This window comes from Callorhinus ursinus, unplaced genomic scaffold, assembly GCF_003265705.2.
Source record: "Callorhinus ursinus isolate GAN/ISIS: 27379988/994484 unplaced genomic scaffold, GSC_fseal_2.0 scaffold2, whole genome shotgun sequence".
NCBI lineage: Eukaryota > Metazoa > Chordata > Mammalia > Carnivora > Otariidae > Callorhinus > Callorhinus ursinus.
The window spans coordinates 67,049,292-67,066,263 of NW_027397064.1; the positions used below are offsets into that span (position 1 = coordinate 67,049,292).

General features: G+C 38.1%; 1 protein-coding gene across 3 annotated transcripts in view; it reads left to right on the forward strand.

Moving 5' to 3' along the window:
• The window catches only part of KCNH7 (potassium voltage-gated channel subfamily H member 7), a 474,524-nt gene that overhangs the window by 440,835 nt on the left and 16,717 nt on the right, over positions 1–16,972 (forward strand). For all 3 annotated transcript variants that reach the window (XM_025853026.2, XM_073883322.1, XM_073883324.1), the window contains 2 exons: positions 2,908–3,113; positions 4,845–4,944. In XM_025853026.2, coding sequence (XP_025708811.1) covers positions 2,908–3,113; positions 4,845–4,944 — 306 coding nt within the window. The remainder of the gene's footprint in view (positions 1–2,907; positions 3,114–4,844; positions 4,945–16,972) is intronic.

A 16,972-nucleotide genomic window follows, 5' to 3' on the forward strand; every position in this document is an offset into this window, starting at 1 on the left:
GTCTCCCCCTCCGATTTCCCCCCTTCATTCTTCCCTTCCTGCTATCTTCTTCTTTTTTTTTCTAACATGTAATGTATTATTTATTTCAGAGGTACTGAGAGGTCATTTTAAAGCTTTATTTAGAATTCAATCCAAATCAAATTGACCTTGCAGAAAGTATGTTTTCATGACTGTCTCACTTTTTCTCTGATGTGTAAACACTTCCATGACTCTCTTTAGTTCTTGGCAGCTACTTAAGCGTTTGAGGCCAAATATATGAAAACAGTCAGCATTTTGCTTTTCATGTTGGAGAACCTTGGATTCATGCTGGATCCCTTAACACCTTAAATAAAATGTATACATTGTAAGATATTTGCAAGCATGTGCCAGTGCCCCATCGTGAACTGTGTTTATGTGTTGATAAATTTCATCTATTCGCTCTGCACTTTTACCTGCTGTGTCCTATCAAATGGAATTATATGAGTCCTTACCTAAGTCATATAAAAAGCTATGAACTTATAGAGATAAAGGTGGTGAGGAGATTAAAATTACTAGTAAATTAAACTGGTTTGGGTGCAAAAGAAAGTCCATCTGTCCAATCTGTCTGTTCAAAACCAAATTTAGTCAGTGTGAACTTGTAGGATTTCTTCAGAATATTAGAACAGTGGGAGAGAGGAAAGAAGCAGAGAGAAAGATCAGTTTTTCTCCCCAACACCTCACCAGGAGATTTAAGCCTCAGCGTCCCCATGGGAACACCCACCCCCAATATTTGTGAACATAGGCACTTCTTTGTTTTCCTGTGGATTAAACCCAGGTCCATTTAAATAATGAGCATGTAACTCAATGATTTCCTTCCACTAGATTCTTGATATTAACATCCAAAAAAGGACAAGGATGTTGTCTGTTTTCTTTGCTGCTGTGTAAAACCAGAGTATGGCCTAGCACAGGATGAAGAAGTTTGAGTAATTCCTATATATCTTGATAATTTTGTTATAGTGACAGTTTTCTTTAAACCCGAAATTGACAAGATGCACAATTTGGTTTACGATTCAACAATCAGGCAAAGAATAAAAACATAAATCAGGTAGCAGCTACATAATAAACTTGGACTTTCACCAAGTTTGGCCTCAACAGTTTGCTCTGTATGTTGCCAGGGAAGAAGCATGCTTCATTGCATTCCTGATCTTAGAATCAGCCTGCCCCAGCTTCTACAGGGAGGTAACAAGCCCTCTCGCCTTATAAAAAAGTAATTTTAGAGTGTAGTTAAGCAGTACACACTGGCTGGCTTAGTTTTTGCTCATTTACAGTGATGTAAACTAATTAAAATGCAAAGCTCATGCTGAATTTAGTTGAGAGCTTTTCTTTGATAATATCTATGCCGAAGTATTAAAACTATGAAGAATTTCAAGATTCTTTTTTTCTGTCCCCATTTCTATGTAAATCTGCACCTAAAATCCTCACAAATTATGATTATTCATTCCATGTTTGAAGCGAGGTATTTATTTAAAACAAAGTTAATGTATTCTCTCCCATATCAATTTCTGTCATAGAGATATGATCTCTGATTTCTCCCCATTAAATTCACATTTAAAATAAGAACATTACAGATATTTTTGACCAATTGGAATTTTATTGTTTAAAAGTCTTTGATAGTTTCCATAGTCAGGTATATATAAACTTGTCTATCAAAAACTAACAGATCCAGAAAGTTGTTTTCTAAATCTGAAAAGAAGCTTCATGATATATGTAAGAAAGTACCATTTTACAACTACCGTTGACGATCTTTAAAAGTTATATGATCAATAATCTATCAGTTATTATTAAGCACGTATTCTGAAATTTTTAGGTGCCTTGACATTCAGAGACAGAAAAATCTAAGTGGCCATGACATTCAGGTAAAACACTGGGAGGAGATTAAACTTACCAAGTGTGAAAAGATGTTGACTGGAGTCAGAATGCAAGGGATTTAATCATGGCTACTCTCTCCCTCCCTTCACCCAACTAAGTAGGTGACCTTGACCTAATCAGTTTACCTCTTTAATAGTCAAAATATTTAGATAATAAGTAGTAATTTCTTTATGAGGTTATTTTAGGGATTAAATGAGATAATTCACCTAAGCATTTGACACAGCACCTGGCACCTACTTAAATCTCAAATAAGCACTTTTTGTTGCTGTCATCATCCTCATTAGTGAACAAAGCCTGGAAAGGCAGGTGGCCTGTGGCTAGGCAGAGGGGATGAGGAGGACCCCTCAGAAGCCAGATACTGAAATAATCCCAGGTTTGGCAAGAAAGCAAGGACACGCTTTTAGAATAAAGGCCATTTGGTAAAAAGGCAAGACTATAAATAAAACTAGATTTGTTAAACAATTGGAAAATTCATCAAGGGCAAATCCAAAAGTGGTTACTAAAGGAAGTAAGGTATGTTCAAATTATACCCCTAGTCCTCTTAGTGTTGAAAGCGTTCCACTATACCCCTGGGCTTGGCATCACCCACCCCCTTCCCGAGACCATCCTGAGATAGAAAGTTTGTGAATCTGACTCACTGCCACCTTTTTCATATTCCTGGATTGACAAAATTAGACCACACCCATTATATGGCAAGACCCTTTGCTAGCCATATAGGGTAGAGCAGACTAAAGTCATGTTTGCTGCATTTCTAGAGACTTAGCCAAAAATCAAAACAAGGAAATAATAGGAATTATACCAGGACCAGTATGTTAAGAGGTAAAATTCCACTCAGCAAACAAACATGACTGAAGCAGTCAGTAGAAGGTACTGGAATTTTGCTGCCCAAGTGTCTGTTGGTCATGGGATCTTCCATTTGAAGTCTTTGGAATCCAGTCCAAGGATTGGTCAGTGGTCCCCTTGTACTTTTAGAAAGAAAACATTAAGTTCAGACTCCTTTTACCTCTTTCTTTTTTTTAGGAAAAAACGATATATTTGGAGAAATGGTTCATCTTTATGCTAAACCTGGAAAGTCTAATGCAGATGTGAGAGCTCTCACATACTGTGACTTGCATAAGATCCAGAGAGAAGACTTGTTAGAAGTTTTGGATATGTATCCCGAGTTTTCCGATCACTTTCTCACAAACCTAGAGTTGACTTTTAACCTAAGACATGAGAGTGCAAAGGTATATGTTAATGGTTTGCTTATTTTTGTACTTATGACATTTTATTTTATTCTTGGATCGCCAAAATACTTCTGAATGATCAAGCCAAATAGAGCAAAACTTTACCAATTCTGAATATTTGGAAGGAAAAGCCAACTTCATGTTGGAACTGCTAAGTCAGAGGGAAGGAATTCAGTCTAATTACTTCCAAATATACTAACTTTTAAGGAGGTCAATTAAATTTGACCTTTCAGGAACTCTTAGGTGACACCCTGGATTTAAAATAGCCTTGGGTTATACTGAATGTACCAGTTCTTTGTAAGAAATGGGTGATCCTAGGCTGTTGAAAGTCAACTAGAAGAGCTTATTTTACACAAGGGTTAAAATATTCTCCCAGCTATTATTTACACCACACACTGGTTAGCAAGGTCTTTTCAATAATAATGAAAAAAATTAAACTCATTCAAGCTTAGGTCTGCATTTCACACAATTTCCAAATCACAGAAGTATAAATTAATCAGGCTTCAACCTGAGTCAAAATTAGTGTAGCCCTTGCATCCCTCACTCTCTTCTACTATAAAAATGTGTCTTTATGACTTATCACTATTCTAAGAATACAGAATTGCAGCCTACAATTTTCCTGCTAGTTTATTCCTCCCCCTTTTCTCCCCAAACCCCATTATCCCAGCTCTGATTCTAAATAGCTTTTTGCCAGAAACCAAATGTTGGGCTTTTGACACTTACAAGTTTTCTTTTTTAATGCTAACTAATATGCTCTCTGGGAGAAAAAAAATCCTCAAGTCAATAGTTAGGTAAAAGGTAGTAGATTTAATTCTCCCAGAGTTACAGTCATTCCAAGCTACTGTGACAGACTGAAAGAGGATAAACTTGTGCGGTCACCCGGGTACCATTTAATAACCTGAAGGATGAGCTCAGATAATTGCTTCTCTTCAAAATACTGAGAAGTTGAAAAATATCTAGATGATAAGAGGTTCAAGTTATCAAAAGCATATGCTTTTTATGCATTCAATACCTTATTAAAATCTCATTTTCATGTCACCAACCTCATTCCGATTTTGCCTTGAAAAACAACAAGATAACTTCTTTACATAAAAAGTTTGGACAGTGACCAAATAAAACAGGAGCTTCCACTGGTTTTATTTATTTCGGAGCTTCCATTTTTATTACAGAATGATCATATTTTCCAGAGGGGGAGGAAGGAGGAACTGGGAATACAACAATAGCTCAAAATAATAAAATGTCTAAAGCATAGTGTTCATTGAATTTAACCTTATATTTATTGTTGTGAAATTTAACTTTGCAACCATTACCATGTATTTAAACAGCACAGCTAGTTATAATTAACTTCTACTTTTTTCTCTGCAGTAATACAGATTCTGCAATTTTTTAATTATTATTTTTATTTTAACTTTACCAAGTTACAGAAAATACATTCCACACAAAAGAATATGTTGTCTCTAAATGTTGACAACATTATTCCCAAATACTTCTGACAAATAACTTCTACAACTATGATTTCCTCATCAGATGGTGAAACTACTAGAATTATTCTATCAGTCCATTTTATAATTTAGAGACAACCAGGAAGCCAAGTATTGTAGCTGTTTGCCTGCAATCTAATAATTAAGTCTCAAGTGGTTGAAATGATGTGAAATTGTAAAGAATTTACTGACAGTACCTTATGTTCAAATCGAATAATCTTCCATTTTATCTTCATGTCCATTAACAAAGGCTGATCTCTTACTACGATCACAGTCCGTGAATGACTCTGAAGGAGACAACTGTAAACTACGAAGAAGGAAATTCTCATTTGATAGTGAGGGAGACAAAGGTAATTCATTTTATTTCTAAAGTTTAAATGTACAGCATGTGGTTATTAGCTCTTCTTACTAAATACTCATTTACCACTGATTTCAAGGGTGAGTTTCATTCAGATTTTAGAAAGGCAAATCTTTTGCTTTTTTCAGGAGCTAATGACAGGGTTACTGTTTGATAGCTCTCAAAGATGTCATTCAGCAAAGCCATCTGAGATCTACAGAGACATCACAGATAGAGATATAGAGTAGGTTGGTTAAAAAAAGAAAAAGAGGGGGAAAAAAGGTGGCCAATTAATAGCAGTTGAATACTACACTCGGAGTCCTGAACAGAGTGTTCTGGAGGGAGGACCTTTGTTGCACCCTGAGTGCTTCATCTTCTCACGTGTATCATGTGGATAAAGGTAGTATTTGTTAGACCTCTTCATCCTCACACTCTCTGATGGACTTGCCACTCCTTGTCCTTTCTGGGTTTTTCTGACCCTCTAACTACTCTTTATGTTTTACTCATGTATTCAATGAATGTTTAACATTTCACATTTTTAAAGAACTACTCAATTTCTGAAAAACTAATTGTGTAAAACAGCCCCACGCTTCCCTAGGAAGGGAGATGGCACACCCTTTGTAATGTTGAGTAAAAATAGTGGATGTGTACTAGAATAACCTCATACCTCAATGGAAACCCAGATGAAGGTACATTTAATTATGCTTGGGCAGATGAGAGAAGGTTTTCCTGAAGAAGTCTCCATTCTTGCCCCAGGCTGATCCAACAAGCGTTCTAGTCTAAAATTTGGCTCTCAGCAGAACAAGCCCCCTTGTTTTCTTGAATACTCTTCTCTTGGCATCTGTGATATTGCACTCTTCCGATTTTCCTTTAGTGCTCAGTAATTCCCTGAAGAGAATTACAGGATCATTATCTTCTAAACCAGTTATTAGTTATTAGAATTTCTAATTTCCCCTTCCCTCAACAACCCTAACCTGTCCTTCTCTTCGCAGCTCCTCTGTTTTGCAGCACTAATTCCAGTTGTACTTCTCTGTCTATTTGCATCATTATTTAATCAATGTTGTTTGCCCCTAGACTCTCAACTCCATGGAGATGGGAAATATTTAGTCATCTGTAACTTCAGTGCTTGTCTCATAGCAAGTATTCAGCAAATATTTGTTGAAAAAGTGAATGAATTAATGAAATAGAATTTGAGCGTCTTCCTTTTGATTCTCTTCCTCCTTTTGCCTTCTTCATCCAAATTCTCTCCTTGGCCCCTTTCTCTCTGAATTCTCTCCCTAGGGCAGCTCATCTACTAGCTTCAGCTTACTCTACACTTCAAGTAAACTAAACTGCCCTCTATTCCATGTAAATCATTTCTGTCTCTTTGCTTATATCATTCCTTTAATCAGAATTTACCTCCCTATAGTCAAACACAGGCACAGGCCACCACACCACACCACTTTTTCATCAACCAAAATTACCTTTTTCTTGTCATGGTTACTCTCCAGGGATATATTCAACATAAACTCTTTTTTAAAGAAGAAATTGGCTTTGGAAGCAATTCATGAATTGGGAAGCATCTTATCTAGGAAGTAGAGAGATGCTCCTCAATATGAACTCTTTTCTTGATTTCCCCAAATATGTAGATTTTCTTTCTTTTATGAATTCCATGTCACTTTCCTTTGGTGATACCGTCAAAATCTGCCCTGCACAGTGGTTAATGTTTATTGTCCTTTTTCTCTATCAAACTGCAGATTCCTTTAACAAAGAATGGTTGCTACATATTTGTTGAATTGGGCTAATTGTTGAGTCCTCTGGCTGATTGCAGAACAATAAACCACTCAAATAGTGTGATAATTTATTTCTGTGGCATCTTTCATTATTCTCTTCGTAACTTTTTCTAAAATCAGAACCATTACTCTCAAGCTGTTCTTCGGTAGGCTTAATCAAAATCCTTTATCCTGAAGTTAATCTCTTATTTTTCTCTGGCTGGATATGAAGAACAACTTGAAAGTGTTGTCTATACAATAATATTCCCGGTACACTTGAAGATTTCTTTTTAATTTTTTATTGTTATGTTAATCACCATATATTACATCATTAGTTTTTGATGTAGTGTTCCATGATTCATTGTTTGTGCATAACACCCAGTGCTCCACGCAGAATGTGCCCTCTTTAATACCCATCACCAGGCTAACCCATTCCCCCATCCCCTCCCCTCTAGAACCCTCAGTTTGTTTTTCAGAGTCCATCGTCTCTCATGGTTCGTCTCCCCCTCCGACTTACTCCCCTTCATTCTTCCCCTCCGCTATCTTCTTCTTTTTCTTTTTTCTCAACATATGTTGCATTATTTGTTTCAGAAGTACAGATCTGTGATTCAACACTCTTGCACAATTCACAGCACTCACCATAGCACATACCCTCCCCAGTGTCTATCACCCAGCCACCCCATCCCTCCCACCCCCCACCACTCCAGCAACCCTCAGTTTGTTTCCTGAGATTAAGAATTCCTCATATCAGTGAGGTCATATGATACATGTCTTTCTCTGATTGACTTATTTCACTCACCATAACACCCTCCAGTTCCATCCACGTCGTTGCAAATGGCAAGATGTCATTCCGTTTTATGGCTGCATAATATTCCATTTTGTATATATACCACTTCTTCTTTATCCATTCATCTGGCGATGGACATCTTGGCTCTTTCCACAGTTTGGCTATTGTGGACATTGCTGCTATAAACATTGGGGTGCACGTACCCCTTCAGATCCCTACATTTGTATCTTTGGGGTAAATACCCAGTAGTGCAATTGCTGGATCGTAGGCTAGCTCTATTTTCAACTGTTTGAGGAACCTCCATACTGTTTTCCAGAGAGGTTGCACCAGCTTGCATTCCCACCAACAGTGTAGGAGGGTTCCCCTTTCTCCGCATCCCCGCCAACATCTGTCCTTTCCTGACTTGTTAATTTTAGCCATTCTGACTGGTGTGAGGTGGTATCTCATTGAGGTTTTGATTTGGATTTCCCTGATGCCGAGCGATGTGGAGCACTTTTTCATGTGTCTGTTGGCCATTTGTATGTCTTCTTTGGAAAAATGTCTGTTCATGTCTTCTGCCCATTTCTTGATTGGATTATTTGTTCTTTGGGTGTTGAGTTTGATAAGTTCTTTATAGATTTTGGATACTAGCTCTTTATCTGATATGTCATTTGCAAATATTTTCTCCCATTCTGTCGGTTGTCTTTTGGTTTTGTGGACTGTTTCTTTTGCTGTGCAAAAGCTTTTTATCTTGATGAAATCCCAATAGTTCATCTTTGCCCTTGCTTCCCTTGCCTTTGGCGATGTGTCTAGGAAGAAGTTGCTGCGGCTGAGGTCGAAGAGGTTGCTACCTGTGTTCTCCTTTAGGATTTGGATGGACTCCTGTCTCACGTTTAGGTCTTTCAACCATTTGGAGTCTATTTTTGTGTGTGGTGTAAGGAAATGGTCCAGTTTCATTCTTCTGCGTGTGGCTGTCCAATTTTCCCAACACCATTTGTTGAAGAGACTGTCTTTTTTCCATTGGACATTCTTTCCTGCTTTGTCAAAGATTAGTTGACCATAGAGTTGAGGGTCCATTTCTGGGCTCTCTATTCTGTTCCATTGATCTATATGTCTATTTTTCTGCCAGTACCATACTGTCTTGATGATGACAGCTTAGTAATAGAGCTGGAAGTCCGGAATTGTGATGCCACCAGCTTTGCTTTTCTTTTTCAAGATTCCTCTGACTATTCGGGGTCTCTTCTGGTTCCATACAAATTTTAGGATTATTTGTTCCATTTCATTGAAAAAAGTGGATGGTATTTTGATGGGGATTGCATTGAATGTGTAGATTGCTCTAGGTAGCATTGACATCTTCACAATGTTTGTTCTTCCAATCCATGAGCATGGAATGTTTTTCCATTTCTTTGTGTCTTCTTCAATTTCTTTCATGAGTATTTTATAGTTTTCTGAGTACAGATCCTTTGCCTCTTTGGTTAAATTTATTCCTAGATATCTTATGGTTTTGGGTGCAATTGTAAATGGCATTGACTCCTTGATTTGTCTCTCTTCTGTCTTGTTGGTGTATAGGAATGCCACTGATTTCTGTGCATTGATTTTATATCCTGCTACTTTACTGAATTCCTGTATGAGTTCTAGCAGCTTTGGGGTGGAGTCTTTTGGGTTTTCCACATACAGTATCATACCATCTGCAAAGAGTGAGAGTTTGACTTCCTCCTTGCCTATTTGGATGCCTTTGATTTCTTTTTGTTGTCTGATTGCTGTGGCTAGGACTTCTAATACTATGTTGAATAGCAGTGGTGATAGTGGACATCCCTGCCGCATTCCTGACCTTAGGGGAAAAGCTCTCATCTTTTCCCCATTGAGAATGATATTCGCTGTAGGTTTTTCATAGATGGCTTTTATGATATTGACGTATGTACCCTCTATCCCTATACTCTGAAGAGTTTTGATCAAGAAAGGATGCTGTACTTTGTCAAATGCTTTTTCTGCATCTTTTGAGAGGATCATATGATTCTTGTTCTTTCTTTTGTTAATGTATTGTATCATGTTGATTGATTTGTGGATGTTGAACCAACCTTGCAGCCCAGGAATAAATCCCACTGGGTAGTGGTGAATAATCCTTTTAATGTACTGTTGGATCCTACTGGCTAGTATTTTGGTGAGAATTTTTGCATCCATGTTCATCAAGGATATTGGTCTGTAATTCTCCTCTTTGATGGGGTCTTTGTCTGGTTTTGGGATCAAGGTAATGCTGGCCTCATAAAATGAGTTTGGAACTTTTCCTTCCACTTCTCTTTTTTGGAACAGTTTCAGGAGAATAGGTATTAATACTTCTTTAAATGTCTGATAGAATTTCCCTGGGAAGCCATCTGGCCATGGGCTTTTGTTCGTTGGGAGATTTTTGATGACTGCTTCAATTTTCTTAGTGTTATAGGTCTGTTCAGGTTTTCTATTTCTTCCTGGTTCAATTTTGGTAGTTGATACATCTCTAGGAATGTCCCCATTTCTTCCAGGTTATCTAATTTGCTGGCATAGAGTTGCTCATAATATGTTCTTATAGTTGTTTGTATTTCTTTGGTGTTGGTTGTGATCTCTCCTCTTTCATTCATGATTTTGTTGATTTGGGTCATTTTTCTTTTCTTTTTGATAAGTCTGGCCAGGGGTTTATCAATCTTGTTAATTCTTTCAAAGAACCAGCTCCTAGTTTCGTTGATTTGTTCTACTGTTCTTTTGGTTTCTATTTCATTGATTTCTGCTCTGATCTTTATTATTTCTCTTCTCCTGCTGGGTTTAGGCTTTATTTGCTGTTCTCTCTCCAGCTCCTTTAGGTGTAGGCTTAGGTTGTGTATTTGAGACCTTTCTTGTTTCTTGAGAAAGGCTTGTATTGCTATATACTTTCCTCTCAGGACTGCCTTTGCTGTATCCCAAAGATTTTGAACAGTTGTGTTTTCATTTTCATTGGTTTCCATGAATTTTTTTAATTCTTCTTTAATTTCCTGGTTGACCCATTCATTCTTTAGTAGGATGCTCTGTAGCCTCCATGTCTTTGAGTTCTTTCCGACTTTCCTCTTGTGATTGAGTTCTAGTTTCAAAACATTGTGGTCTGAAAATATGCAGGGAATGATCCCAATCTTTTGGTACCGGTTGAGACCTGATTTGTGACCTAGGATGTGATCAATTCTGGAGAATGTTCCATGGGCACTAGAGAAGAATGTGTATTCTGTTGGTTTGGGATGGAATGTTCTGAATATGTCTATGAAGTCCATTTGGTCCAGTGTGTCATTTAAAGTCTTTATTTCCTTGTTGATCTTTTGCTTAGATGATCTGTCCATTTCAGTGAGGGGGGTGTTAAAGTCCCCCACTATTATTGTATTGTTGTCAATGTGTTTCTTCGTTTTTGTTATTAATTGCCTTATATAATTGGCTGTTCCCATGTTAGGGGCATAGATATTTACAATTGTTAGATCTTCTTGCTGGATAGACCCTTTAAGTAGGATATAGTGTCCTTCTTCATCTCTTATTACAGTCTTTGTTTTAAAATCTAATTTGTCTGATATAAGGATTGCCACTCCAGCTTTCTTTTGGTGTCCATTAGCATGGTAAATGGTTTTCCACCCCCTCCCTTTCAATGTGGGGGTGTCTTTGGGTCTAAAATGAGTCTCTTGCAGACAGCATATTGATGGGTCTTGTTTTTTAATCCAATCTGATAGCCTGTGTCTTTTGATTGGGGCATTTAGCCCATTTACATTCAGGGTAACTATTGAAAGGTATGAATTTAGTGCCATTGTATTGCCTGTAGGGTGACTGTTACTGTATATTGTCTGTGTTCCTTTCTGATCTATGCTGCTTTTAGGCTCTCTCTTTGCTTAGAGGACCCCTTTCAATATTTCTTGTAGGACTGGTTTCATGTTTGCAAATTCCTTTAGTTTTTGTTTGTCCTGGAAGCTTTTTATCTCTCCTTCTATTTTCAATGACAGCCTAGCTGGATGTAGTATTCTTGGCTGCATATTTTTCTCGTTTAGTGCTCTGAAGATATCTTGCCAGTCCTTTCTGGCCTGCCAGGTCTCTGTGGATAGGTCTGTTGCCAATCTAATATTTCTACCATTGTAGGTTACATATCTCTTCTCCCGAGCTGCTTTCAGGATTTTCTCTTTGTCTCTGAGACTCATAAGTTTTACTATTAAATGTCGGGGTGTTGACCTATTTTTATTGATTTTTGAGAGGGGTTCTCTGTGCCTCCTGGATTTTGATGCCTGTTTCCTTCCTCACATTAGGGAAGTTCTCTGCTATTATTTGCTCCAATATACCTTCTGCCCCTCTCTCTCTTTCTTCTTCTTCTGGGATCCCAATTATTCTAATGTTGTTTTGTCTTATCGTATCGCTTATCTCTCGAATTCTGCCCTCGTGATCCTGTAGTTGTTTCTCTCTCTTTTTCTCAGCCTCTTTATTTTCCATCATTTGGTCTTCTATATCACTGATTCTCTCTTCTGCCTCATTTATCCTAGCAGTTAGTGCCCCCATTTTTTATTGCACCTCATTAATAGCCTTTTTGATTTTGACTTGGTTAGATTTTAGTTCTTTTATTTCTCCAGAAAGCGTTTCTCTAATAACTTCCATGCTTTTTTCAAGCCCAGCTAGTATCTTTAAAGTCATGATTCTGAACTCTAGGTTCGACATCATACTAATGTCCATATTGAGTAGGTCCCTGGCTGACGGTACTACCTCTTGTTCTTTTTGCTGAGGTGATTTTTTTCGTCTTGTCATTTTGTCCAGAGGAGACTAGATGAATGAGAGAACAAAATGCTAACAGGTTAACAACGTCCCCAGCAAATATACTCTATACAAATCAGAAAAGACCTGAAACCAGGGGAAAAGAAAGGGAAAGAAAAAAAAGAAAAGTAAAAGATAAAAACAAGAACAGAACAATACAAAAAAAAAACAATATGATCAAATATGATCAGGCTAGTGCATAGATCAGTGCCACACACTAGATTTTGGGCGTATTTTGGTCTGTTAGAAAAAAGTGCTTCCTAAAATTTTGAAGGAAGAAAGACTCATATATATACAAAATAAGGGTTGATACAATGAAGGGTTGGAAGATGACTGTAAAGATGAAAATTATAAAAGATTTTATAAAAGGAATTGATAAGATAAGAAGTTGTTTGAAAAAAGAAAGATTTTTTAAAAAAGGGAAAAAAAGGGAGAGAATGTGATCAGGCAGGAGACTAGAACAAAGCCATACACTAGTGATTTAGGGTATATTTTGATCTGTTAGAAGAAACTGTATCTCAAAATTTTAAAGAGAGAACAACTTATATACATATATATGCCAAAAATAAGGGTAACTACTATGAAGGGATAAAATATGACTCTAAAAATGAAAAATAAAAAATGTTTTTTTTAAAAAGGGATTGATAAGATGTTGGTTGAAAAAGGGAAAAAGAAAAATTAAAAAAAAAAAACAGTTAAAAAAATAACTTTGAAAAACTAATGAATCATGGTAAAAAAGCCATGAATTCTATGTGCAGTTTTCCCCTAGCGCTGGAGTTCTCCTGTTCTCCTTGATCAGTAAACTTGGTCTTGGCTGGCTGTTCGTGCTAATCTTCAGGGGGAGGGGCCTGTCGCCATGGTTCCCAAATGTCTTTGCCGAGGCGGAATTGCCCCGCCCTTGTCGGTCCAGGCTAAGCAATCTGCTCGGGTTTGCTCTCAGGAGCTTTTGTTCCCTGCAAGCTCTCGGTACAGCTTTAGAGGACCAGGGTGAAAAGGGTGGCCTCCCAATCTCCACCGGGAGGAGCCGAGAACCCGGGGCCCCGCTCCTCAGTGCGCCCCCAGAGAAAAGCAGTCACTCCCGTCTCCCCGGTCTCTGGCCACACTCCGTGCTCACCCAGCCTGTGACCAAGCGTTTCTATCTCTGGCACCCGACCCCATGTGGGGTCTCCAAACCCAGCAGATCCCTGCGGTGCCCTCGGCGCCGCTCCTCCCCGGGGAGGAAGGGGAGTCTCCCCGGCTCTGCCGCTTGTTGGGTCCCTGCTGGAGGAGCCGTGCCCCGACTGGGCCGCGGATCACAGTTAATGGCAACCCCGAGCTGAGAGCCCGCGCCTCGGCTCCGTCTCTGCAGCCGGCTTCCCCGCTCCGATCCCTGGGAGCTCTGCCGCCCTCAGGCACCCCCGGTCTTTCTGTGACCCCGAGGGTCCTGAAACCACACTGTCCCACGAGCGTTCCACCGCCCACTTAGCCACTGGAGCGACGTCCCTCAGCGGAGCCGGCTTCTAAAAGTTCCGATTTTGTGCTCCGCGGCTCTATCACTTGCCAGTAGCAGCAGAGGCCCCCTCCCCCGCCGTCTATCCTCCCGACTATCACCTCGGATTCACTTCTCCGCACGTCCTACCTTCCAGTAAGTGGTCGCTTCTCTGTTCAGAGAGTCGTTGCTACTCTCTTCTTCGATCTCCTGTTGAGTTCATAGGTGTTTAGAATGGTTTGATCCCTATTCGGCTGAATGCCTGAGACCAGACGAAATCCTGGTCTCCTACTCCTCTGCCATCTTGCTCCCGAAGATTTTTTTTTTCATGAAAATAATGCTTTTAATTATTTTGAGTGAAAAACCTATTTTACCAAATTCAACATAAATCATGTTTCTTAGACAGCAGTTGTTTGCTGGATTTTAGGTAAATCTCCTTTCAATCTTGTTTAGTTTCCTCATTCTCAAGCTAAATAATCTAATGTTTTTATCTCCTGATAAGGCCCTAAGAGCATGTCACAATGTGCTCATGCAACTAGACATTTCTATTGATTCTGGAAACTTTTCCTTTAATCACAGACTTAGTCTATGAGTCTTATCTTATATAAAGTATAGGTATTTGCCTGCCTGCAGCTCTTTGAAGTTTCCTGGTGTGTCAGTGAGTAAGCATGATTTGGGCAATGTGAAAACGCAATTAACTCCAGTCATCCAGAACTTGAGAACCTGTTCTAGTCTTCAGGACTCCATGGTGCTACAGCAAGTATAGAAATTTGCTGAAAACAATCTAGTCCCCATCGCCCCAATTTAATGTTCTAAAGGCAGAACACTCACTCTATGCATATCTTGATGTAGAATCGATGTATAGGAGAAAAACACACACTTAAGTGTAAAGAACAGAGAACTTTCAGAAAATTATTGATGTTAAATGCTATGGGGGTACATAAACAAAAAGCTGCTCATGCAGTGCATTGATTATTTTAGTTAGTTTAATGTTCATGTGAAACAATACCTTGAAGGCAGACAACCAAGAGTGCTGATGACTATGAATCACTTTGCAGAGGCATCAAGAACCAGAAAGAACACATGACTGGCTTTGGAGACAGACAAAGGCTGAGTCCTGCACTGCCACGCACTACCTACTCAAGGCACCAGAACTCTGTAGGCTTCAATCCTTACCACCCCCCACCCCTTCCAATCATGCCAGCTACACGTTGTTAAGCTTACATCCAAAAAGATATATTTCAAAAGAAAAGGTATATAGAATCTCTGGCAAGTTGACTTGAACAAAATAAAAGTTAATATTTTGGATCACTTATCGCTTAAAATTAATTTGTTGATGAACGTGGCTTGTCCTCGTGAGCTTCTCATTTCTCCTGACGAAATAAACCTACTTCTCAACAAGAGAAAGTTGTTAGTTTAGCTGTGAATTTGAGGACATCTTGTTGTTTGTTTGCTTTTTTCTTTTTAATCTTCAAGTAGTTCTCTTTCCTTCTTCAAATTCTTTACTGGAGGTGCCCCAGAACTCCCCAACTGAACTAAGGTCATTGTAGAAAGAGGTCCTACAGTTCCTGAGATGGAAGTAAAGTCATTGTTTCAGGAAGTGAAGAACAAAAATGATGCTTCAGTGACCTATTTAGTGGCCTTTGTTAAGGACTTGTTAAGATGGTGGGCCCGAACAGAAGTAAATGAGGTATACTCATTTGAAACATGCTAAAAAAGTTGTCTCTCTTTAAATAATCTTCAAAGTTGGACTGTGCTTAGTTCAGAGTATGCCAATATGATTCACTGGGTGATAATAATAATTAAGATGTTATATTGGGTATAGTTTATAATACACATAATATATTAGTATAATAGCATGTATAATAACACATGAGATACGCACACACACACACACATATTTTCTAACCAATAGGGTTTTTTGACCAAATATTTGGAATATTCTACACAACTTTTTCTATGGACAGAAAACACAATATCAAAGTAGCATAGTAGTATGAAGGCTATTGAAGTAAGGAATAAATATATACATTGTTAAACTTACTTTTATAGAATAAAAGTGGTCTAATTCTATTAATTTAAGGCTTAAACATATTGGTATTATACTTTGGCATCTCTTAGGAACATCTTCTCCAATAACAAATAATACTTATCTTTTAATATCCACTTTAGTGATACATAAATGTAATTTGCTTTATTTTAATTTTTAAGACAGCTTAAATGTTTTTATCTTGCATTTGTATAGAAAAATGACACTAGTCCCCTTTCAACATTCCTTGAAGCTAGAGAGGAACTAAGGTATTTGAAATCAATTGAAGAAATTTATTTTAGACCTCAATTTTTAATGAAATAACTTTTTTAAAAATGCTCAGCTTATTTCAGCACTGTTACCAGTAGGAAATCCAAAACTCAAATGCTGACAGGTCAGGGCACATTCAGTGCCTCTTTTCCACCAAAATTTGGGTCTATCTGCTGGGTCTGATAAATAAAAATGGTAATTAATCTGAAATAAAGGCTCCATAAAAGGTGGAGTGAGCAAGCATTTACTCCCAGATTATTTGAAAAAGAAGAATGTTATCATTCTAAAATGATGGTAAGAGGAGTAATTAATCTCACCTCCAGCAGAGGGGAAAATGTAAAACTCCCTGACCTTACTACCCACAGAATACTATTTCTACATAGAAGAAGAATAACATTAAGAAAAAAATTCATATCAAGAAAAAACAGTACCTCATACTATTTAATATCTATCACATAATTCAGTTTAATTAGAAAAAGGCAGAAATGGAACAGGCCATCAAAATCTAGAGGTACCTGGAGGCTAATTATAATGTATTTTAGCCTAATTTCGTGTATCCCCTCAGCCAACCTCCAGCCTAACCCTGAGCAGTTTACGTTTTTAATCCACAAATCGATGGTCATTTCAATTTTCATTTTCTGTGATAGAATATGAAGCTTTGATTTACCTAATAAGTAATAAAAAATGTGGCTGCAGGGAGGCTGCATTAAAGAAAGTGTCCATGTGGCCTAGGTCCCACGAAGCAGTGGGCTCATCCTCCAGTGGCAATGAACACAGAAGTAAATGTGGAGTAATTCTACTTACAAATTGGAAAAGTTCAAGGAAATCAAACTTTCTTCTTCTCTCATGATTCTGCTTTCACCTGGAGTGTTTATTCTAAGATTGAGAGACCATGTATATAAAGTAATTTGTTCCATTTTACAATAGGATGAAATCATAATCCCTCATTCACCACATTTTGTGAATATTTGTCCTGAGTTGAAA